The following is a 23,537-nucleotide window of genomic DNA, read 5'->3' on the forward strand; positions in this document are numbered from 1 at the left end:
AATATTTTATAATATCATTGTAATACTGCAATATAAAATTGTTATTATAATATTACAATGTTGTACAATTATTAATTGTGTAATATTACGATATTAGTAAATTTTAGTAAAAGCGAAATTTCTGATATTACAATGTTATGTAATTTACTACTAAATAATACTTTATAAGTATTATTATAAAATATTACTTGCTGCATTTATTACTTAGCCTCTCTACTCCAAACTAATATTATATTGCAGTATTTATAATCGTAATATCGTAACACTATAAATATTATGTATTATACATTATAATAATTACAATATTTCACAATAATATTGCAATATTTTATTTATGGGAACAATCCACAGCGAAGCCTTGCACAATCATATATTTTATAGCAAACCATAACAGAATCTTAGAATTCCAAATTAAGAATCCCAACTACGTAGAAAACTAGGCAGTTGAAGGTCAAAACTTCGACGATTTTTCAATCCTTCAATTTACCAAAAGTTCATCGTTTTCTCTGCGACAGAATCGTACGGGCTTGAACAGCTCGTAACTCGTAAATTTTTGCAATTGTCAGAGTTGTCTCGACAGAATTCATTAAACGATGAATCTCATCTTAAACTCTAGGGGAAATTACTCACAGGAATTCCAGGACGTTGCGTCACTCCGTTTATTATTACAAAGTTGTTGCAACAATTTCTAAGGAAGGTGTGTTGAAGTAACCATGGCCTCCTAACGATCTCTATTTCTTCAATTTTTATTGATATTGTCAGTGCTGCGACATCTCGGTTCATTTCCACCTGTAGCCGAATTTCTTTTTAATTTTCTTTGCATAGTGTTTCCAACATGATCGAGTACGAATCGTAATATATATTTAATTTATCAAATTCAAGTTTATCAACGATCAAGATTCGCAAAGAATCATTTTGTTGAAGACAGATTGGACGATGCTGTAGTGACTCGACATCACAGAAATGTACATAATACATTGAAACGAAGAAGAAAATTTCATCTTTTCCAATCACTCTTACACGCTACAAACTAACAACTGCATATTTCGAAAATGAAAAACGAACAAAATCGTGAAAGTACCTAAACGTGTATATATACAATCGTCAAACTTAATTTTAATAGACACGTCTGCAATTGTAGCATCGAAATCGATGAGGAATATCGTGTTATGGAATATCAATCTCACGTCGTCAAAGGGGATTCTTATCGTTGTACCCTGAACGTTATTAAGAAAAGCTCACATCACCTTATCGATAATTCGTTCAATGCTTTCCTTGTTACGAAACTTCTCTTTCATGCGTTTAAATAACGCATGTTCTGCTCGACAAGGCGGTGTAGACATTACGTTACCTTTACCCTATAATTTTCTCTTCAATCTTATTACACCGTGTCGGATGTAAAATATTGAAACGTTTGCGTATATGTAGACTACAGATTTTTATGCATTTGCAAGAAATTTCACGGTATAAACACGCAAAAGGAAAAACGTACGAAATATATTCAAAATGTATACTCTGCGATATTTAAAACAATCGATGAAACAATTCTGCTGCTTTACTCTCTTCCTACTTTTTCAATTACGATGGTTCAATTTGTCAGAAAGTATAAATTTGTCCGTAGTCAGGTACAATTTGCATTTGTACGATTTTCAATTTGAGTAAATGAAATTTGTTTCTTTCTATTTTTTTTTTATTTCTTTCCCTTTTGAACTCAGACTATGATCCGTACCGTATATGTATATACCAAGCGTGACTCGATACGTGTTACAGGTTGAAACGTTTTAATAACGGTGGTAATATCAATCTCCGAGCCTTTGCGTCTCAGCCGCGAATTGTTACCCGCTCTGATCGATTTCATTCTCGTTATCGCGACGAGGACGAAAGCGATCGAACGACAATTCGCGTAACGTAATCCTCGGGGTGTTTGTAATTTCGTTCGGGGAGTTTTGCCTTGACGGGAAAAGTCAGCTAACGAGAGGCGCTCACACACGGTACCATACATCAGAGCTCACGCAACACACATCCCTGTCAAGCCGTGTTCCAACTCGCACTGCTTTGAACGACGATCGTCCAACTATCGTCGACGAAGTTTGTTTCCAAATTGGATCAACGTAGCTTTTTCATTCGCCGCCGCGACACTGCGTAACAACAGTGTAACGCAATTTACGCCCGTGAACAAAGTGGAGAAAGCTCGGTCTCTCGGGATGCAAGTTGGAACGCGGTCTTGTTTATCAACATTAATTGTAAGTAACGCAAAGGTGATGGTTCATTTGAAAAACGCGTATTCGGTCGTTCGGCTGGAACGAGTATAGGCGTGCCTGGAGAAAGCTTTGCTCGTTTGCGTGGCCACCGGCCTGGAAATGTACTCGGCTCCGTGGAGATCGTTTGGTTTTCAGTCGTTACACCTGTTATGCTTCGAATCACTTGCAAAGGTGAATTACAATTGTTCGATTCGTTGTTCTGCAATTGCCGTCAATAATGTAAATAAATAGGAACGTTGCGTTCGATTTTTCATCAGTTGGCTCGGCCACGCGTGAACTCGCGCTCCTTTCCCGATCGTCTCGGCTCTTGAGCGAATTCGTAAATAAACTGCGGGCTGCTACGTTTCTGCGTTTATTAGGAAAGAATGTACACAGTGGGAAAATAAAATAAAATGCCCAAGGAAGAATATTTAGCGCAGTATACGTAGCAGATGAAAGAGAGTTCCACATCTTCGGTCTCACGTTTCACAAAAGTATAAAAATCCGCACGAAGAATCCGTGGTTTGAAAAATTCTAGCTCCCTCGATGGAAAAATCGGGAAATCACTTTAACATCGGCGCGAACATGCTTCACGCGTCGATATATAACATTCGTGATTTAATATTTATCAGTACATGTCAATTTATATTATAATATTAACAGTCACATTTATTTATTAAATATATCAAAGTAGATACAAAGTGACTTGCGCGGGCGAGTCAAGATCGCGTCATTCTGAAGCAGAACGTGTCCGATCGGTGATCCACGATCGATCGTCGCGCGAAGCACGGGTTCCAAAAGAACGAGGAAATTCGGCGTGGCAACGAACGCTATACAGGCCACCGTGAAACGCACAGGTACATTTGGTAGTGAACGAGTCCGTTGAAAATTTCGACCGATCGACGAGAAGAAAAGCTCGGTGTCGGTTGAGTCGAGGCTTTGGAACACGGCCAGAGTCACAGTCACTTCCTGAACACACCACCGGTTGTCTTGAGGAGCCACTCACCTGCAGCAGCCCTGTTACAAGCCTCCTTGGTCTCGTTCAGCTCCTGCCTGTTGCTCGCCATCGTCGTCGTTGTCGTCGTTGTCGTTGTCGTTGTCGCCGTCGTCATCGTCATCATCGAGATACTCTGCTGCACGCTCTTCTCGATCACCTTCAAAACCACGTCCCGATCGCGACTGGTCGCGCTTGTGTTCACCATGGTACCAGCGCCACTGTTCACCAGCCGTGCACCGTTCTTCGTTGCGTCGAGAACGTCTCCAGGCCGTTCCACGATTGGCAACCCTCGCCCCGATTCCGCCATTGAGCCGCGCTGCTGTTCCTGGAGCAAGCAGGCGCTCGACAGCAGGTCCCATTGCCGTAGTTTCTCTCGGTCGAGCTCGAACGCTGCTGGCCCGGATACCTGCTGCGTCGTCTCCGTGACCGAGCGTATCGGGGGAAGGTTGCCATCCTCTAAAAAATGATCCCTATCCTCGGCGGTGGCTTTCCGGTAAGCCTCGTTCTGCGCGTCCCATACGTAGCCGCTCGCGTGAATCCGCTCCATCGAAAGGCTTTCGTATGTCAGATCGTCGACAACCTCGTTCAACTCCTGTTGTTCCTTGTTGGCTCGACGCTTCACGCGTGGCCTGTCCGAAGAATCCTCCGAGCAGTTGTCTCGCCGCATGATAACACTGTCGTTCACGTACGTGGCTCCGCGAGTAATCTTGTTCCGTCCCTTCGAGTCTGAGTTGGACACGACTGGTCGCGGAGGGTTGTCCAAATTATCCAAAGACCTCGCGTTTCTCAGACTCACTCGTCGAAGACTTTCTCTCCACAGCGAGTCCTGTTCCCAAGGATCCTCCACGTTGAAGTTGCTCGACGTTGAACTGGTACCTGTGCCACCCATGTTCTGCGATATTTCCTCCACCCGGCTCGGTTGAATCATCGCCACGCGATTGCATCTGTTTCTCTGCTCCACTAGATTCTGAAGGCCGACGTCGTCCAGGAGGCCCTCCAACGATCGAGATCTTCGATGGCACGTTTGGGTTCCAACCGCCATTTCGAAGGCACCTCGGCTGTTCGACTGATCGTTTGACTTATCGCGGAGACCATGCGGATACAGATTTCTCGTACTGATCTCCGCCGGCGAGACATCAGGCAGGGGATCGGTGGACTTCACCCTTCTGAGGGTGTCCGCTTCGTAAAAGTTCTTTTTGTCCACTAATCCCACTTTGTTGTCGCTTAGAAGTTGACAAGTAGTCTTCCGGAGTTCAGCCGCTATTCTCCTAGCCTCGTCTATGTCGTCCACCTGAATCTGTCTGGGAATTTGCCTGGGAATAGGGTTCACGATACGCCCTATGTTCCTCTTGTTCAGCGCGGACGCGTCGTCTCTTTGATTGTTCAGCTGGGGCAGTCTCGAGGTGTGGCCTATCGGCCTCGCCGACTCGGCGTCTACGGCGTTTATGCTACCCTGAAGATCGGAATAATAATAAGGAGCAGCCGATTGCTCGCTCTGAGGACGTGGCTCGCCAGGTAGATACGACTGAGGCGCGGGATTTGTCTTTACCGTGGATGTAGAGGTCGGGTAGTGACTGGAATCCTGGCTGGACGACGATCTGTGGTTCGATATCATCGAATATCTAGCGGAGTCTTGACTGGCCGATCTCGAGTGACTTTGGAACCGTTGATCAGAGTAGGGACACGCGTTCTGCAGCATGTTGGCGATCAAACTGTTCCCGTGATTTCCTAAAGACATCGAGCCTGTTGGCGAGTGTATGGAAGACTGCGCGCTGGCGGGTCTCTGGCAAGCCATGGAGGTTGAGATCGATGCAGCTCCAGATGCCAAAGAGTAACTCGAGTCCCTACTATGAGACGCTGCGAGCAGATTGTTTTGAGAACCTCTCGGAAGCCTGTGCGAGTTGTCTCGCGACTGGTCGTTGTCCGATCGAATCGCCGGCGAATTTCTCAGCGGAGAGAAGCTCGAGATATTTTCGTAGTGAGCGTCGCCGGTGAAGGATTGCGAATGCTGATGAGAAGGTGGCGCGTCGCAGACTCTCATAGACGGCAAACTACTCGCCGATCCCATTTTGTTCGCAGCACCGCCGTTGTACCTCAGAGACTGGGCTTCGAGATTTTCGAAGCCCAAATTCATCTGCCTCGACAGATCGTGGCAGGTGGTCTTCTGAAGCTTGTCTACCACCATCATGTTCTCGTTGAATCCGTAGATGCTGTTGTAACTGAGATCTTTCGCGTACAAGTCAACGTTGAAGGCGTCGCGAGCCTGCAGTTCCTCCAAGTACTGATCCAAATCGATGCTAGCACCGTCGAATCGGCTCCCGAGCGACTCCAACTCGTCCAAACTATCGAGCACTTCGCACATCTCGCTGACTGGTCTGGTCTTCAGTTGTCTGTGCCTCGCTTCTTCCTCCGGTGTCCTCAACTCCACCGAGTCGCTTCCGGAAGCGCTCTCCAGAGAGATTCGGCTGTCTCTGAAGGTGGAGCTGATGGTGGCATCCGAAAATCTCGACGGAGGCCGGTGGGTCTCGATCTGACCCATCGGCTTGTTCCACGATTTCGGCGAGTCCCTGCTCGAACTGTTGTCCTTCGTCACCGCTACCTGGGGCGAGACTTTCTTGATTTCCAAAGACTCCTGCATGTCCAAAGAGTCCAGGTCGTCCAACGGCGGCGGAGAAGTTGGTATCGGAGGAGGAGACACCAACTCGCTGTCTGAGGAATCGTGCAGCTCCGCGATCATGGTCCGACTAGCGCCCAAGTAGTAGGAAGCGGGTCTGAATGTATCAGACAGGCTGAACCTAGGGTGTCGTGGCGCATCGATCGAATCGAGGTCCTTCGAAGATTCGTCGTCGGCGTCCGAACTGTCGGACTTCAACGCAGTCAGAATGTCCGGGAGATCAGTTCTCGAGCGTGCCGGATCGTCGTGACTCCTCTTCTTCAGAGACACGTTTCCACAGTCTTGCTCCTCCTTTTCCGACAACTGACTCACCTCCATGTACACCGGCTCCATTTTATTATCCGAAACGCAGACGAATTCGTAGTGAGGCGTGTCCAAGGTGGAGTAATCCCCGGAATCGTGTTTGCGGGCGATCTCGTCGGCGGGCGCCAAAAGAGAATGAGTCATGCCATTCTGAGCCATCTCCACGTACGAACTTTCCTCGTGGTCCAAATTGGCGAACAGGCTCTCCATCATCTTTGGATTCGGTCTGTCGTCATTGGGATCCAGTATGGCTTTTCTGGGTGTCATAGGGAGGTAGTGCTCTTCGGGACAGATATCCTCTTGCTTCACGGTGGGACTCGTGGTTCCACTTTCCCCCGAGAGGCGATCGCCGTGAGTTAACAGAGATTCCGTGACGCTCAATCTGGCGCAGCTGGGATTCGACAGAATGCCTAGATCCTCCGTGGAGATAGTTGGATCGTTCTCGCTCTCCTTAGAGAACGATCTTTTCTTACGTCTGAAGGAAACATCGCCCTTCTTCTTCGTCGTATCGGTGTACATCTTGCGATCGTCGATGGGCTCAGGCACAACTTCGTCCACCTTCCTGATCCTCTCGTCTTGCCCGTCCTCGTTCCTGTCGCGCTGATCCAGATCGCTACCCGTGTCGTATAACAACGCCTCCGAGTCGCTGAACACTCCACGGTGTTTCGCCTCTTGGTGCCTGCCGTATTCCTGTCTTTGAACATGCTGAGACTTCCTCTCGAAATCCGCCAGCAGATCCTTCACCGACTTGTTGCTGTCCGTAGATGCCTGTTTCGCGTGACCGTCTTTCACGTTCTTGCATTTGGAATCCTGTGAATCCGACTCGCCCAGAGCAAAGTTCCGTATTATCGACGACGCCTTTTTCGAACAGTCCAGCTTGGAGACGTGCGCCTCGGTCGCTTGAAGGGGAGACACTTTCAGTGGTTCCTGCATAGCGTATATTTCCTTCACCGGACTCGAACCGTCCATGCTCAGCTCGAACGATCGTATCCTACACTGTACCAGGTTCATAGTCTCTGATTTGCCGGGAGGGGACCTGTCCTCTTTCTTCGACTCTAGCTCTTCCTTCGGTTTGATGTACTGGTAGGAAAACTCCTTGATAACTTTGCTCTCGTCGATGTTGGAGTCCCAATCGTCCGGCTCCTTCTTAGTGGTCCACTGAACTGTCTTCTGCGCCGGCCAAGTCTCTGTCGCGTATCCGGTCGAGGCATTCGAACTCTTTCCAGCTTGCTCGACACCGTAGACCGTGGACGTTTTTAAAATCCCAGACGGTTTCTTCTTGAACTTGTCCTCGTCGAAGTGATCGCGATCTTGCTGATCGGTTCTGGCAGTGGATTTCTGTTCAGAGGTGACATACGAAGGAGAACGATCGGTTCTCGTTGCAGAGGGAAAGCTGACCTCCTCGTAGCCAGCGTCCGGAGGTATTCCGCCCAGATTCGGTAGAACGGAAGCAGTGGGGCTGTTGGTTTGTCGGTCGTTCGAGGCTCGAACAGTTTTCTGGATATGGCGGATGGTCGCAGGCATGGCATCTTGTGACGGATTTCCTGACGAACGATTGTCTCCGTGCTGGCGGGGGCTCCTTCCTGCATGCGAGGGTCTACGCGTGCGCTTCCTCCGGACATCTCCCAGCTCTGATTCGTCCGTTACAAAACAAACACACGAGGACGTTCGTTACTCACGGGTGTGATCAGTGAACGACAACCCAACCCTCTCGATACAGTTCAAAGCTAGAGTACCAAGCTGGGATCCGATCTTGATCGTTACGAGAGTCAGAGACTAATATCGAGCGGTTGAATCGGCGTATTTATAAAAAAAAAAAAAAAAAAAAAAAGAAAAAAGAAAAAAAAAAAAAAGAAAAAAGAAAAAAGAAAAGAAAAATGACAGTAAATCAACTCGGTAACGATCAATGAATCGATCCGACGTGTTCTCAATCGCTCGACGATAAAGACACGCATTACGAGCTGGAAGGCAAACGGCGGCCACAATCGAACACCTCTACGACAGTGTTAGTGATACGTAATCCTCGACATGCCATGCTGACCCACATTTCGCAAAGTAGTACAGCTGTAGATACGAGTGTTAAGTCGTAACGGACGGTTTCGCTAGTTAAATTCCAAAGGTGTTAATCGTTCCCATTCACCAGTCAGCCCAGACCCAGCAGCAGCAAAGAGAAGGAGCCCCACGGAGAGAATGTTTGCAGATTCCGCTCTTTTTTTTTTTTACTCAAATTCTTTTTTCTTTTTTTTTTTTTTTTCGTCTATCTTTCAAGTTTCTTTCACCCTTCTTTTAAAGATCCTCGCTATCTACAAACTTGATCTACCCCTCGACTAGGGGCGGCTTGGCGACAGAGAGAAGAACAGCTAGAGAAAGATAGGAGAGCACAGACGAGCAAGTTCCGAAACGTTCCAGTAGCGATCATGTACGTTCGTTCTCGATCACGAACGCGTCTCGCTAGGTCATGTTACGCCTCTTTCTTTCCCCTCGTTTTACTTCGATCCGTGATCACCGTTAACGTTCGTAATCGGTGTTAGTTTTCAGGAGGTTGAATTAATAAATTAACGTGTAACGGGACTGCGTGATGCACGCAGATTAACTCGACTCCCAAATTGACTCTTAAGGCACTTTATTCGAGAAAAAAGAACTAGCGGGATAAATACGTATAAAAATCGTTGATCGCACGTGCAATCGGCGTACACTCGGCTCGTATTTTGCACGAAGGTTTCCTTTTTTGGCAACGCGGTAACTCACTCACTCACTCTCTCTCTCTCTCTCTCTCTCTCTCTCTCTCTCTCTCTCTCTCTCTCTCGACTCGTGCAACACCACACAGAAAGCATTTCTCACTCGGCTTTAAAGTTTCATTTCGCAGAACACACGCGTGAGTAGAGCGATTGTATATACGGGTTAGAGCTTGCTATTTTACTTAATACAGTCGAACTATCTACGTAAGAGTTTCGTTGCAGTCGCAGACGCGGCACGTTCGTGGGGCCTACGCGATATTTGCACAAAATATCCTGCCATACGTGAATCGTTGACGGAAACGTTCTTAACGTGTTACATTTTACGATATACAACTATCAAACTAAACTGTTAAATTTCTTTCAAAAATAACTGCACGAGCCTACTCCTCGTAGTAACAGTGAAAATTAGTAAATATTAATTAATACTACTACTAACACGAGCTGCACGAGCTACGTGTACGACTTATTCCTCGTAATCGAACGTCACAAATAATTCATTCTTCTTCCGTGGACAGTGATAAAGGACAATCAACTGGATTACAAAGTCTACGTACAAACTAACTAAGGTCTAACGTTCTAAAGAGAAGCGCATATTCGTCTACTGAAAGCGAAATGGTCCCAGGAACGGCCCGTGTATCGAAGAAGCCACAACTCAGATAATAAGTTCAGGCGAGGTGTCCCTACCTTCGTCGTCGCTGGAGTAGCTGTTGTATCGTGAAACGTTGGCGACAGTTCTGCGGCCGTCGGTGCTCTTGCTGCGGACGTGTGGCCGATGACCGTCGTCCCTTCGCCGCGAGTGACGACCCTCCGCCACGGAGGCCTCGTGGGCAGCAAGCTCGAGCAGCGCCTGCTGTTTGTAATAGCTGGACAGCTCGTTCTGCGGTCGACCTCTGTTTGCCGAGGCCGATGGCTTCCGGGTTAGCGGCGATTGCAGCATCCGCTGCTTCCATTCCAGCAGCCGCTTCATCGACTCCTCGCGCTGCAACCACACGCCCCTCGTCAAAACTCTTTCTTGTCTTTCTTGCGAATCTCTGCTTTTCTTTTTTTTTGTCTTTCTCTCTCTTACTCGAACGACGTTCAACGACGACGATATTTTTCCTTAACGCGCGATAGTTTTCAACTATCATTGAACTATCATTAAATGTATATTTAGCGAAAAAAAATTGGTACACGGAATGAACATTATTGTACGAATTGCGTAAAAGAAAGAAAACATGTATTATTTTTTTTTTACAATTTAGGGGAATTGACTTGAGAAACTGTAAATGTAACTGTAAGATATTGTAAATGTATACTTGATGAAAAATTAGTATATAGAATGAATAATTCAATGGTTGAATTCTAACAGTTATTAAACTATATGAAGAGGATATGTACTTTTCTTTTCAATTTCGCGAAAAGTTTAAGAAATTGATATTTATCGCAAATATACATTCAGTGAAAAATTAGTGCATTGAGAGAATGGTTTCGTATAGTCGATAATGAAGTTTCAAACAGCATAAAAGGAAAAATATGTATTAGGATTCTTGAATGGCCCTGCATATTGTTAGCATGCTACGACATGGGTTAAGAGGCATGAAATTTAATCCATTTCCGAGCTACAATTCAATGAATTAAGTAATTTTAATTTACTATAATACCAAAATATTAAAATGTGTAGCAGAAATTGACAATACAAACTGATTGAAAAGAACCGCAATTATTGCAAATAATTTCGGCTCGATGATCAACTTGGGTCGATTATTTTGCTAAAAGAAGTCGCGTTCAAACATAATCCTCTGATCGGAAATAAAAACTCATTTTTATTCATTGTGCTTCTTGACCTACATTGAATAAGATAGAAATTGGGTTCTCTCTAAATGTCTCTTAAATTTAATCGAACGTGTACGAGATTAACCTTCTGCATTTCTCTTGAATTATAAATGTCGGGGATTATTATTTAAATGTTATATTTGTAGAAATAACCTTTTCACAAATACGCTATTCTAAGACACAGTTCCATTTGATTTAATATACCACGCGATCTAAATTCTTGAAATGTTTCTCCTCCATGTAATCTCGAGCTATTGAACATTTATATTTATATTGGTATAAAATCGTGATATGTTATTAAGAATCAAACGTAGAAAATATAGAATAAAATTCTTCTGTTTGGTATATTCTATATATATAGACCTAAACCTCATCGAGAATGTATGGGGTATATTGAAAAAAAAATTCTAGACGCATAACAATCTCCTTCTAGCTCAGGAACTATATGTTCGTGTTATAGAATAGTGGAATCAAATGCCACCTGATTTCTGCTCAAGACTGAAAGTGTGCCATGACGTATTAGAGCTATTATTTAAGTAAATGGCTTATGGACAAAATAGTAAGGTATGATAAAGCTTATAAATCTGACTATGAAAAAAATCTGGTGCAAAATTGATTCTATGTCTTTTAATTTTTTCAGCCAGGAAGAAACCTAATCTTAAGAATTAAAAAATAGCTTCAGTTTCCTAAAACTATAAAGAATCAGATAGTCAAGTTTATTTTCATGTTTTTATACTTTATTTGACAATAAAAAATATTTTCCTTAAAAATTTTGTTATTGACTCAATTTTGTACCCCACTGTATATATATTCATTCATTTAATACTGGAATAAATTAATCTCGAGTTGTTGTCTTTGTAGAAGCATTTTGTAACCCACTGTGTATATATATATTTTGGTATTCCACTGTATATATATATATTTTATTGTATATATATACAATTTTGTATCCCACTGTGTGTGTGTATATATATATATATATATATATATATATATATATATATATATATATATATTTATTTATTCATTTAATACTGGAATAAATTTATCTCGAGTCGTTATCTTTGTAGAAGCATACCTTTACACCATAAGATTGGTATAATGTAATTAAATATATCATAAAATGGTTGTCCAAATTTCAATCGTCCAAAATTTAATGACTGAGAATACTGTTTACGTAACTGGTCGATCAAAAAAAAAAAAAAAAAAAGAAAAAAGAAAAAGCCGACAAACAGGCACAAACAAATGTGTCGAAGACCGATACAAGAAAACAGAAAGTCCGATTCGAATTCGATGCACAAAGGGGGGAGAGACACGCGAGTAACGCCTCACGATGGTCACGGAACGACGCGAGCAGCGAAGGATCGAATCACGAGGATCGAACGGATCGCAGCGAAAGCAGAATCACGGAACGCGACGTGACATAAATGCAGGTACTCGGAGCGCAGGTTGCACGTTCGTGCATGAATCATCTTCTCAGTGCCTGTGCGGCCTACGAATTGTCCTGTCCGTCATCCAGTCGAGCAGCACACGGTTTACGATTACGTCGAGGAAAGCGGACCGACGATTTATGAGTCATCCGTACCATCAGCTTGCTCACCTTTGGGAATTTGTAACGCGTTCCTTCGACATCCGGTCATGCCCTGGAATCTCGGCGATAGTTTACTACGCGACTCACGAGGACGTTGTTACTCCGACGTGCCGCACCGGTGAGTGTTTTGCGATTAATCGTTGCGACACGGCCGATCCATCGATATCGATACGTTACGAATTTACAGGAAATTTCAGGAATGGCGACGCTGGTTTTTACTGGCCTATACATATTGCTGTGTTCAAAAATTGCTTTGTTCTCAAAATGATGGATGCTCGTGTATTATTATTATTTTTTTTTTAAATTAGTGTATCACTTTAATAACATCTTCGTTCTGAAACAATCTTCGTACTTGAACGGTGGGAATTTTTTTTAGAAATGATCAAACATGACTCTTTATTGAAAAATTCGACAAATCTCATTCCGCGATATATGTTCGCTCGACCGCGTGACCGTTTCGTGTTCTGTCGATTGAGACATCGAAAATTTGTTGTCAAATCAAAGCAATTCCAAGAACGGAGCTTAAAAGAATTAAGACAGCGTTGACGGATTACTTTGAAGCAGAAAATGTAAACTGATTTACAAATTAGGAAGAAAATTGAATCAAGCAAAACTGAATAAAGTAATAAATAAATAAGAATCAAATTATACCAAATTAACAGTTATCACTATTATGAAATTTTTTGAACAAAATTTAACACTACTACTATAAAGGATCGAAGATTTTCAGAATATCTGCAGTACTTTCGACAAACTTTTTACACTTTCGAATGAAGTAAACATATAATATTACAACACGTGGCGATAACTTTACGTTCCAGCTTCGTTACTTTCTATTGCCCAAGGTTACACAGTAAGCAGTAACACAATTTGAACACACCGAACACTAAGCAAATATACTTTTCTTCTTTACTAATAAACTCGTTGCACGTAGTTATATAACACCCTCGTCAATTTAAACTAAAATCCGCCATATTTTGCACTTTCTCTCTACAAAGGAATTTCCTTCTTTCTAATAACGACGTATAGATATAATCCAAATGGACGACTTTCCACTTTAACTGGAAGTACAGACACACTCTATGAAACAAACAATTAAAAAAGAAACCACTAAGAAACTAACGTGTTGTATTGTTACTTGGTTATTTATAAAGTCAATATATTCTACTCGTTAACATTTCTTCTGTGTATCATAAACATTAACAAGCGACGTAATCGTAATAACATCTAGTATTTCACGAATCTGTGAATTGTGTGAGATAACGAGTGATACGTAAAAAACATGAAAAGAAAATTAATATATCACGTATAAATGGTAAAATTTCGTAAAATAGTACAATTATTTGACAAAAGCTGCACGAGAATTAACAAACTCACAGTTAAAGATCTGAGAATGAGGAAAGCTAATAAAATAAATGACGTCGTTGTACGGTACAACGAAGAATACGACGATATACGTATCTATTTTAACTAGCTTAATTTTGTATCGCGAGAAAAGGTAAGTAGCGAGTAATTAAATTTAGAGTTTTAATTTCCAAAGAAAAGACATTTCAATCGAAAACCAACCTGCTGTATCTTTCGTTCACCATCCCGCGAATCCTGCTCGGATGATCGTTCCCCGTAGTCCTCGTCGTCGGGGTCCAACGCGGCCGGATGCCTGGTCCTCGGGAGCCGCGCAGAGGCCGATCTGCAGAACTGTTGCTGCTCGTTCCATCGTCTGCCGGCGGCGTGAGGAACGTGACACGGTTGGCCCACGTGAATAGTCGCCTGGCCCGTGTGACTCGTCGGTCTGCCACCCCACCCTCCCATCGACGGCTCGTATTCTCGTGGAATTCTTCGTGGTATCGTCCGGTCGTCTTCGGCCATGTGACTCAGCATTTCTCGACTGCTAGGCTCGTAGCTCTTCTCCCGCAACGATCGCCTCAGCTTCGCCTCGTTGCTGTTCATCCTGGTTCGACCGACAAGTTGCAGAACATTTTCTTTTGCACGTTCGCTTTTGCACGCGATTTTCATTGAACCGTTCAGGTGAAATTGTTTGCCGTATTACTTAACTGATAACTGGTCGCGTGATTTTATAGTTCTATTAAATGTAATTGAAAAAGAGAAATTGAAAAGGGTTTGGACTCACTATCGGCAACAAGAAATCTACTTTGAATATTTTATATATATATATATATATATATATATATATATTTCCGCATATTACAGCTGACACTTTGCAGATTTCTGAAACCACGAATTTCTCAAAAATGAGAAACTAATACCTAAGACACGAATTTTATACATTTATACAAAAATATATATAAAATATCCGAAATATATCACAATATATATAGTAGATAAAACGAATTTTCTTAAGGCTCTATTATCTTCAGCGACGTTCGTAAAAATGTTTAAAAATGCATAAAATCAGCACTCCTGCTAACGATACTTGACACATCTCCACGAGTGGATATGAACAAACTTATTATAAGTCGATATTTGTCAACGAGAAAGGAAGCTGAAGGAAAGATTGACTCACTCGGTGTGCCTCTGAAGCGATTGGTGAGGTAACACGTGTTGCTGATGAACGTGCTCGCGTTGCGCTCGCCTCAACCCGGAGCACGAAACATCCGGAAGCGTCGCCATTCTACTTTCGTCGCTTCTGTCGCGGATTGCCGCCGTTACTTTCGACGGCATTGTCGCCCGGGATAGTGATTGATTCCTCTGTTGCTGATGATGCTGAGGCGTCTGGTGGAGATAAACCGCCGACTGTCGCATCTGTGCCGCGTACCTGTATCGTAAACAACGTTAGTGCTTTCGAAATGTCGAGAAATATCGCGAGAGGAGCCAGTGGCTTGCTTTGAAAGCGAGAAAGGAACGTGGTATCTCCGTTCTTCGATTCGAACGTGTCGCAATTAGACGAATACCACTCACGAAACCGTGTGGCAAGATCATCGATCGTACACCGACGATTAAAGCAAGTCACTCGGTGGGGTTCACTGGTTCAAGGTTGTTTCTCGCGTGTCCAGTTTTTCAGGAAATTTTCACGTTACTTTTGGCACGAACTTTTGTTCCGTTTCTTTGTTTGATTCGCAATTATATTAATCCTCAAGTAGCGTCGACTAAAATTTAAACCCTTATAGACAGAATCTTAGAGAAAAAGATTAAATATGCGAGAACCAATAATTAAACTAACGAGTAAAGTAAAATATATCTGAGATGATATAAATATCTGACTAGTAGAATAAATAAATAAAAGTAAAAGTAAAACAAAATATCTAAGCAGTAAAATAAGTAAATAGAAGAAAGTAAAATGAAATAAAACATCTGAGATAAGTATAAAATATCTGAGTAGTAAAATAAGTAAATAAAAGTAAGTGAAATAAAATAAAAGTAAAAGTAAAAGTAAAAGTAAAATAAAATGCTTGAGATAATATAAAAATATCTGAGGAAATATAATAAATAATTCACTCGCTGAAGCGACGAATTTTAAAACTCAAGAGTAGTTGCACTAGCGCAACATAGAGAAACTAAAGGATTAATACACCCTACGGATCAGACCCGTGCGATAGTTGAAATAGAATAAAATGAAATACCCTAGGGATCAACCGTGTTAGCCGAAAGTAGAATGAAATGAAATATATCGTTTACCTTTCCTCGGAATAGAAATATCCATCGTTGGTGGCGTCCGACGGAGTGACTATGTCTAAACTCGATTTAGGCCTCTGTGGACGCCTCTGTTGATTCAGCGATTCCTCGCACTGCGGTGGCATCTGCTGCTGAGGCTTCCTCGTCGCCTCGTACTCCAAGAAGTCCGCGCTGTGCGGTCGCGGGGGTGGTTGCGCCCTCGGCTGCCTCATTATTGGCACTGAATCAAACCGGATTAACGATCCTCTTACACGTGTCACAAGCGTTAAACAGCTAATTTCAAATGAAAGAACTACAATGCGATTTCCCGCATGTCCCTCTACGTGTGAATTATCGCCTGTCCTAATTAATTTCGAGGATTTAGAAACGTTCTCTTCCAACGAGAACGTGCTAATTTCACTGCACTTAGCGACGAATTACGCGGGAGAAGAAATAATCATGCTGCAAGCTTCAATATAATTTAAATAATATTATATCATTAGTTTCAGTTATATTCGTTCAAGTTGTTGTTAATCTACTTAGCAAATGCTGCTCTTGCGATATTTATAATTGCAGATGCTCGTAAGATTGAACACTTGTTGCAAAAGAACTTTTATACATCGTGTATTATGTGTGTTTTATAAAACATTTGAAAATTTCATTAACGTTCTAATAAGACATGATAAGTCGTGATTATATATACTGGTAAACTTTGAAAATATATACAGGCAAATATATATTTAATAGACAATTACTATACAGTGTGTATAGCTATCTGAAGTATATGTTAAACATTGTTTCATTGAATAGTAAAGTTTATATTAAAGTTTGATGCTTGTGTTAAATATATTCTAGTGATACAATATAATGAACACAATACACATAATATGTTCATAAAAAAGTTCGATTACTTTTGTAACTACGTTATTCGTATTGCTAGCCAACTTTTAATTTCACTTGGAAAGTACTACTTTCGCAATACTTATAGTTGCTCGATTATAACACAATATTTAGACATTACAATACTCGCACAGTTGTCGCTCTATATATTTATTTCCCTCGCTAGTTTCCCATTAAACATTAAAATACTACGTAAAATGAATTTCATCGTTATTACAAATATGAAGTTAGGCTCGACAAGCCACGATAATTCCAACATCCTTATCCTTTTTCCCGACGTATAAATCGAGCAACTGAATATTGATCGGCAGAAGATATTTCAGCAGGGAGATATTTCCAAGTAAAATACCACTACCACCGAGATAATTTCCACCTCTGAGCATCCCTTATCGAACGTCATACGTCAAACTCGCCGCAGAAAAGGTACTCACTATTGGAAGGCGTGACAGGAGAATGGATCTGCTGCTGATACTGCTGATGTTGTTGCGCGTAAAGCGGAATCGGGATAGGAGCCGGCGACGACCCTTTCGTATAGCCGACTGGTCCAGCTGGCCTTTGATATAGCTGAGGCGCCCCATAAACTTCCTCGTAGTCGCCGTTCCCCCGAGCGCTGGACCTCGGTTTCGCCGCGCTACGCCCGTACGTATCGGGCGTGCGCCTCTCCGTTTGCACCTGCTGCCCGTACCCGTAATTCAACCCGGATTTATCCGTCCTCAGGCTCTGCTGCGACGGCTGAGTCATCCTCGTACCGTAGATCATGCTGCCTCTGTCGTAGTCGGACATCGGGCTCTTGCTGGCCACCGTTACGTCCGGCGACACCGGCGACTTCCGGTAGTCCGGATCCGGCGACGGGGTCGAGTACTCGGTCGATCCGTCGGCCAGCCTTCTCGGCTTCGGCGGCGCGTTCGCGTATATCGGCTGGCCGAATTTTCTCGGCATAGGCTGGACAGTTTGCACGTTACCGGCGATTAAATGCGACTGCGGCTGCGGCTGTTGGATCACGTGTTTGTTGTGATGCAGCTGATTGGCATTCTGATGTTGAGACAGGTGTTGATGAAGCAGCGCCTGATGTTGCTGATACAAGTGACTCTGTTGCAACTGTTGAGACGTGGGTATCAGCTGGCCATATTGCGGCTGTTGTTGATGCTGCGACGTGCTCGGCTCGCCGTACGGCGTTTGCTGCTGAATCCAACCGTTCACCATTGGTTGCACGTCGCTCGTGTTGTTGTTCCCGGTGTTGGTAATCGTGCTGTTGATGGCGTTGTTGTTATTGTTGTTGATGTTGTTGTTGTTGTTGCTGCTGCTGTTGCCATTGTTGGTGTTGCTGTTGCTGTTGCTACCGCTGAGATTGGGGAAGGAGGCAGTGTTCACGCTGTTCGGGCTGGAGTTATTGTTGGAAGCGTGGCTGGGATCGTCCCGTGATTGAAACCCGTGAAATCCGGAGTCACTGTCGTCGGCGCTCTGATTTAGGATCGAGGAGATGGAGGAGACGCTTGGTCGAGCGCTGCGCTCGCCGTCTTGTTGGCCAGCTATCTCGATCACCACCGCTGCCTCCCCGGCACCGCTGAAACGTATTTCGTTCGTTCGATTATTCAGAATTTCACAGCTGTGTCCGAATTGCTTGCTCCAGATAGGGCATAATCCTCCAATAAGACCAGTGGAATCGCCGTGTTGGCAAATACGTTGGGAAATTTCAATAATTTCTGTATAATTTCTTTTCTTTTACATATATATATATATATTTAAAAAAAAAGAATAACATTTATTCGTTGAAGGCTCCCCTTTCCAAGAAAATCGAGTTTGAACATTTGTTAAGTATATTTTTAGATTGCACAGCAATGAGTAATTAAACATCATGTAACAAATTGAGAATGTGTTCGTTTTTAGACACGTGTGTATCTTGTGATATATTTATATATCTATAATATTTATATAATAGCATATTAATATATCAATATTAATATATTACACGTATATATTATATATTAATATATTACATATCATAACATTAAAAATAATGAAATACTAAATTCTCACTATCTATCGCCTATTGGAACATTCAAGATTCAGACTAATTCAAATTAATAAAAAACTGAGATTTCAATATCCATCGCTCCCGCGATATATACCGACAACGAAAGAGAATTCGATTCGTCGAGGAGACGTCAAAATCGATCGTGTTCGAGCAACGAAGCGCGCTGCTCGTAATCTCGCGACACAAAGTGGCGCGGTAAACGTTTAATTCGGAAGACCAGCGTGCAAACAAAGGTGGATCGTAATTTTGGGGGAGAGTTTCGCCGCGGTTGCGGAGTCATTAGCTTTGAGAAACGTGGAAATTCAGCGGCGTCGCGTCGCCGGAAACCAGCATCAGGAGCGCGAACAGTCCGCCAGGAAATTCGCGGCACCGTGCGCTCTGGCAAACGAAACGGCGAGCGTTTCGCAGTTTTTCAGCAAGAGCAACGACAAACTCTCGGATGTTTATTCACGGCCAACTTTGGAAAAGCAAACGAACGAACGAACGGACGAACGAACGAACGAACGAACGAATGAACGAACAAACGAGTTACGCCGCGATCGAAACGAGAACTTCCGGCTGCTGGATGTTCGCGATACTTTCGACTTCTACACAGCACAGATTGTTCGCTGGAATTTCTAGTTCGGCCAGCAACAGAGTGAATTTCCTCTTCGACGTTTGTTCAGCCACGTTTCTCTCGTTTGCTGCCTAATTGCATAGAAAATGCTTCGATTACGAGTTGCATTCTCATGTTTGCGAGAATTTTTGTTGACCTTGAATTAAAAACTTTTTTTCTTACTTCGCACGTTAATTTCACATGGTAATAATAAAAATTGTTACAGTGAATAATACTAAGTGTGTGTTTTAGTGTTTCAATATAATCCTTCTTTTCGAGCATTTAATAATGAAGTGTGAAGAAGCTATTGCGACTTAATTAGAAGGTATTTCGTTTGTTATAATACATATAAAAAAAATATTTAATATTCCGTGTGCATACTTTTCAGAGATTATTCGAGAACAAAAATATTTATTCCTCATTCGTTTCGAGAATGAGAAATGAATTCGAAACAGTCAAAGTAGATGATTTTACGATTTCTTTTCACGAAAGCACACATCGTTACTGATTCGACAATTCTTATAATTTGAAACTCGTCTTGATTTGAATTAACCCTCGGACGACCGTAATATTGTTTATTACGAAAATATAATGTAAAAAAATTGATTTCTGTTTTTATACACATTTAAAAAAGAAAAGAAATTATTAGAACTGAAAATACGAGATTGTACAAATACAGAATCACATAACGATTGGATCAAGAATTACTGAGAATTCTGAGGTTCAAATCGATTTTTACCAAGAGTCTTTTTAAAAAAGACTCTCGGTTCTCCAACGAAAAATACAAACAATATCGCGAGGGAAAAGTTGGAAATAGAAGGAACAGAAGACAGGCGATCGTTCACTCTGACGATACTAATGGGACCGTGTATCGATACAGCTTTGGGAACTCGTCACGCTGGAAGAAACGAGAAACGCCGAATAAGAAATATAAATTGACGGCGCCGAAGAAACGACGACGACGCGAAAAATAAAAATAAATGATTTCACGCGAAATAATTGCAACAACGCCGCTTCGCGAACGGTGAAAACGCCACGTCTCTTATCGATTAATCGAATTTCGATCGAATTCGATTGTAGTTTGCGACCGGCACCGACATCCAACGACGCGGTACGTATCGACCGTGGCACGCGATACGATTCACCTCGAAAATTTGCAATCGTTTGAAATTGTTTGAAACACTGAAGCACGGTATAGTTTATATTGGCCGGTAAAAAGTTACACGCGACGGAAGTTATTGCGTGGCGATCGTTCGTTCGATTTTCCTTTATTGTGATTTACCTTTTTACGAGTTCGTTCTCGGAATTTTCCAGCGAGAAAATTAACAACTATAGATTCTCGATTGTATTTCTTCTTCCTTTTTTTTTTTTTTTTTATGTCACATTCGGTTCTTTTCTTTATTTTTCCTTTCCTGTCTCGGCGACACGAGGCGAATAAAATTGGGCAGTGGAGCATTTTATCTGTGATTAACTAAGAAGAAACATCAACGTTGCTTCTTTTTCATTTTGTACAAGTAAGCACTTACAGGTGTAATATAATTTTGATTCCTTTATTTTGTACAAGAGAATGTATTCCTTCTTCCAAATTAAAATTGAAAATTTCTATCTAAATTTCTACAGAGTCTCCCGATCAAGATTTAAGTAGACTGCAAATCTTTGTAGAAAATTTGTAATTCCAAAGGGCACTTACATTAGTAACAATTTTCTGGTTCAGGTTCCATTTTCATTTGATCATGTTCATAAAAACGTAAAAATTCGCAGTCTAATTACAAAGAGGGATGAAAACATGTACATATACTCACGGACTCGGATCCTGAAGAAGAGTCGCCAAAGTCAATGCGTTCACCCATTGATTCATGCTTTCGCGACTGTCAGCTGCGAAGTGATAAGTCCTCATGTTCGCGTGTTCCGCTTTGAACGCGAACTTTTTGTTAACTTTGTCCTCGGGTTTGCACACGGTAACTCTGTACGACGGCAACAATATCGAACCCAACAGTTTCTCCTCTTCCGGACCTGAAAGTCATATTTTATCTAACGTTATCTAGATATCTGATGACAGAGAAGTTTAATTAAAAAAGTCATAGGTAATTTGATTTCCATAATGAAGCATAAAAGATCAAATAATGACTAACTTTCTAAAAAAAAAAAAAAAAAAAAAAAAAAAGATACGTTTCGATTTAAATAGATAAACGTAAAGGAATTAAAGAAATTAGTCAGAGTCTTTCTTTTAGAAGATACACGTAAAATTTCGTCCTCATTTTTCCAACTCAATTTCTCCCTTGAATTAAATTGTCAAATTGACACAGTAAAAATAGTAAAGAGGTCGAAAAATATGATAAAAGAATATAAAAAGTTTGCGAATGATTTTATTAAGAAAAAGCTGACTAAATTTCTATTCAATTGAATATAATCTATTGTCAGATATAGATTTCATACATTTTTGACATTTAAATTTCTATTCAATTGAATATAATCTATTGTCAGATATAGATTTCATACATTTTTGACATTTTATAAGAAGAACGTGTTAAATTGACACAAGGGATGAGGGTCGACAGAAGATGATATAGTTCGAGTTTATTTTATCGTAGACATCACGCAGCATAGGAATAATGAACACTTCAATTCACAACACAATCTCGAAAACTTTTCTCGTTTCAGTTTCGTTGTTAAAATAGTAGTAGTATTGTTGCCTGTTATATCTGTACGCCAGCGGAAATACATGACGCGATATCGTGTGTCCAATAGATGAACAAGGTAAATTTGCAGCAGAATTCTTGTTCGAGCAATATGTATAAAATAATATTAATATTAATATTGTATTGTATAATATTAATATAATGTATAAAATATGTATAAAATAATATTAATATTGATATATATACAAAATATAATATTCATTTATCTAGTGACGAGGCACTGAGTATAAAAAGAGGCAAAAAATGTGGACAAAGAAAGAGAAAAAAGTAAGAAGCGAATCAACAATTAGTATCTCGTTTGCAAAAGGGACGAGCAATATTTACAGAATATTTAAAAATAATTTAAGGTTTAATACAGTGGTGCAATATTTTTATGTTTTCATAGAGAGATTCAAACCGAAACCCTATAGCCACGATTCTCGACTCCATTGGATTTTATATTTCACAATAGTGAAACTTTCCCTCGCGGCTGATTAATAATGTGGCATCGCGTACAACATACACAGTGCAATAACTTTTCAAACACACAATTCCACGTAATTCCAAAATGTTCGGCCGAGTACTCTACAGCGATAAGATTAAACGATCTGAAGAAGTTCATCCCGTCTGGCAAAGATCGTTTCACTTTGCGCCAGACCGGGCTAGACGAAGAAAGAAGTTCGCGTCGAATGGTAGGAAAAAAAAAAGAAAGAAAGAAAGAAAGAAAGAAAGAAAGAAAGAAAGGAGAGAAGTCGAGGCAAGAGGACGTCGACGACGTTCTCGTTTATTAACGAGAAATATTCATCCGAGTTCCTGGCAGCGCTCTGTGAAATCCACGCGTGAAAGGAGATTCGAGGGACGAAAGGGTTGTACGAGTGCCATGAACAACCCCGCGAGAAACAGAGAGAGAATCGCAAAGATGACTTCTGCGCGTTTGCGTCGAGTTCACCATTGCAACGCAAGAGGTTTCTGCACGAGGAACTTTTGCCTTTTGTTTTTTAAATGGATGACTCGCCTTTTGTTTTCAAAGATCGCGTTTACTTTCCTTTGACATTCGTGCCACGTGCACGTGCACGTTGCTAAATTTGACACGATTCGTTTTCCAGTGAAAATTGTCTAAAATATGACTGAGTGAATATTTAGAGGAGATGTAACTTTCGTGAATTAAAATCCAGAAATTACAAATTAAAAACATACAAAACAAAGATATACATCGTAAACAGTAGGATAACAAAATGTTCAGCGTACGGCATAAATAACCACCATTCGAAATAATCTCACTGAATATTAAGACACATTGATGCAATTTAAGCACGACTTGTGATGTCCTGCATTAATCCTCGTTCGTCCCTCGTGTCGATTTCT

The 23,537-nt window shown here is 41.7% G+C and overlaps 1 protein-coding gene across 2 annotated transcripts in view; it reads right to left on the reverse strand.

The window, feature by feature from the left end:
• Window positions 1-21,503, reverse strand: part of LOC122537201 — a 76,611-nt gene extending 55,108 nt beyond the window's left edge. Inside the window, exons 1-8 of one of the 2 annotated variants that reach the window (XR_006308565.1) lie at window positions 21,297-21,503; window positions 17,296-18,428; window positions 15,989-16,205; window positions 14,877-15,128; window positions 13,922-14,303; window positions 9,637-9,931; window positions 1,352-7,845; window positions 189-1,318 (exon numbers count right to left, since the gene is read on the reverse strand). Coding sequence is in view for 1 of the 2 variants with exons in the window: in XM_043670214.1 (XP_043526149.1) it covers window positions 3,247-7,845; window positions 9,637-9,931; window positions 13,922-14,303; window positions 14,877-15,128; window positions 15,989-16,205; window positions 17,296-18,428; window positions 21,297-21,391 (6,973 nt within the window). In the remaining variant the exon portion in view is untranslated. Of the gene's footprint in view, window positions 1-188; window positions 1,319-1,351; window positions 7,846-9,636; window positions 9,932-13,921; window positions 14,304-14,876; window positions 15,129-15,988; window positions 16,206-17,295; window positions 18,429-21,296 lie in introns of those variants that run through there. The other variant, XM_043670214.1, reaches the window with a different exon arrangement.
• Between the last annotated feature and the right edge of the window lie 2,034 nt (window positions 21,504-23,537).

This window comes from Frieseomelitta varia, unplaced genomic scaffold, assembly GCF_011392965.1.
Source record: "Frieseomelitta varia isolate USP_RPSP 00005682 unplaced genomic scaffold, Fvar_1.2 scaffold_891, whole genome shotgun sequence".
NCBI lineage: Eukaryota > Metazoa > Arthropoda > Insecta > Hymenoptera > Apidae > Frieseomelitta > Frieseomelitta varia.